This window comes from Equus quagga, chromosome 14 (genome assembly GCF_021613505.1).
Source record: "Equus quagga isolate Etosha38 chromosome 14, UCLA_HA_Equagga_1.0, whole genome shotgun sequence".
Lineage (NCBI taxonomy): Eukaryota > Metazoa > Chordata > Mammalia > Perissodactyla > Equidae > Equus > Equus quagga.
The window spans coordinates 22046396-22048270 of NC_060280.1; the positions used below are offsets into that span (position 1 = coordinate 22046396).

Below are 1875 nucleotides of genomic sequence, written 5' to 3' on the forward strand. Positions count from 1 at the left end.
ATCTGCAACCATCCAAAAAATCAAAATGCATTTAATTATTCTGAGAGAGCAGACATACTTCATTTAGTTTTTCAGGCCATGACCCCCAAAATAGGCAGATAATTTTTAACCATCTTTGCCAAAGTCTTCAAAAGACGTACAGATATACAATACAGTTGAGGAGTAGGCCAAAGTCAGCAATTCTCCTGGCCAGGAGGGTTTTATCCTGTTGATATTCTGTTTTTATTGTCTACAGATTCTGAACTTTCCTGCTTCCCTGTCTTCCTTCCTGGACTATCGTTGGCACTTATTCCAGTCACTGTGGTCTCCTACCTTATAGCTGCCCCTGAAATCTGGGAATATGCTGATAAGGAAAGTATTTACTCCTAGTACTACCTGAATACCTATTTTTGACCCAGATCTCAAGACCTGAACCCTGAATGTGACCTCATTATTGTACTTTGTGATCCTTAGTTTTGTGTCTGTGGTGCATTTGTTTTCCGATACTGTACTAATGCCTGATTTTCTGGAGAGGGTCTTATGGACTCTCATGACTCCCAAATCACACCCTAGGACCAGATTATGACACCAGGGTTAAGTTTAATGATAAAGTACCTGTAGCCTAAGGGTCCCTAGCTGTTGATTTCACTGTTCAATTTGGTGCTATTGTCATTAAATCCTTTGTCTTTGGTGTCCTAAGCATGTGGAAGAAAAATATCACCCATATTAGTGAGTTGATCCTGGTGGGCTTCCCAACTTCCCCTTGGCTGCAGGTCCTACTTTTCCTCCTCTTCCTCATCACCTACTTGTTTGTGCTGTTGGAAAACTTGGTCATAATCCTCACTGTATGGGTCACTGGGTCCCTGCACAAGCCCATGTACTATTTTCTGGGGACCATGTCCTTTCTGGAGACCTGGTATATATCTGTCACAGTCCCCAAGATGCTGACTGGGTTTCTACTTCGTCCCAATACCATATCTTTCCTGGGATGTATGACTCAGCTCTATTTCTTCATCTCACTTGCCTGTACTGAATGTGTGCTATTGGCTGCCATGGCCTATGACCGTTATGTGGCTATATGTTTGCCTCTTCGCTATCCAGTCATCATGACCACAGGATTTTGTGTTCAGCTGACCATCAGTTCCTGGGTGAGTGGCTTCACTATCTCCATGGCAAAAGTATATTTTATCTCCCAAGTTGCCTTCTGTGGCAATAATATCTTGAACCATTTTTTCTGTGATGTGTCCCCTATCCTCAAACTGGCCTGCACGGACTTTTCCATGGCTGAGTTGGTGGACTTTGCATTAGCCATCATCATCCTTGTGTTTCCTCTCTCAGCCACTGTCCTCTCCTATGTCTTCATTGTCTCTACCATCCTCCACATTCCCTCGGCCACTGGGCAGTGGAAGGCCTTCTCTACCTGTGCCTCTCATCTTACCGTGGTGGTCATCTTCTACACAGCTGTGATCTTCATGTATGTCCGACCTCGGGCTATTACTTCATTTAATTCTAACAAATTGATCTCAGTCATATATGCAGTCTTTACTCCCATGCTCAATCCTATTATCTACTGCCTGAGGAACAAGGATGTCAAAGATGCCATCAGAAAAACCATGGCAAGTGGCCGATCCCTTTTCTTGAGAGATTCTCTTTGCTGAAGACATCCAGATATTCCTTCTCTTTTCATCATTCGACTTAACCTCAAAAAATACCTTCATTAGGTGAAAGTCTGCAATTGTAAACAAACTGACATAGTACAATAACTTAGAGATAAGGGGCCAGATGTAAAAGAAAATCTCCTTTCCTTCATTAAATGTTTCCTTTTATAAGGCAGTGAGTGAAATAATCAGAACTCTATGGGACATATATTACTAAAAGAGTTATAAAATAATTTTA

At 42.0% G+C, this 1875-nt stretch overlaps 1 protein-coding gene across 1 annotated transcript; it reads left to right on the forward strand.

Annotated features, from left to right (window-relative positions):
- Positions 1-680: 680 nt before the first annotated feature.
- On the forward strand, positions 681-1637 carry LOC124225259 (olfactory receptor 6). Its single transcript, XM_046637811.1, has one exon. It carries the CDS (start codon positions 681-683, stop codon positions 1635-1637), a length of 957 nt encoding a protein of 318 aa, XP_046493767.1.
- The last annotated feature ends 238 nt before the right edge of the window (positions 1638-1875 follow it).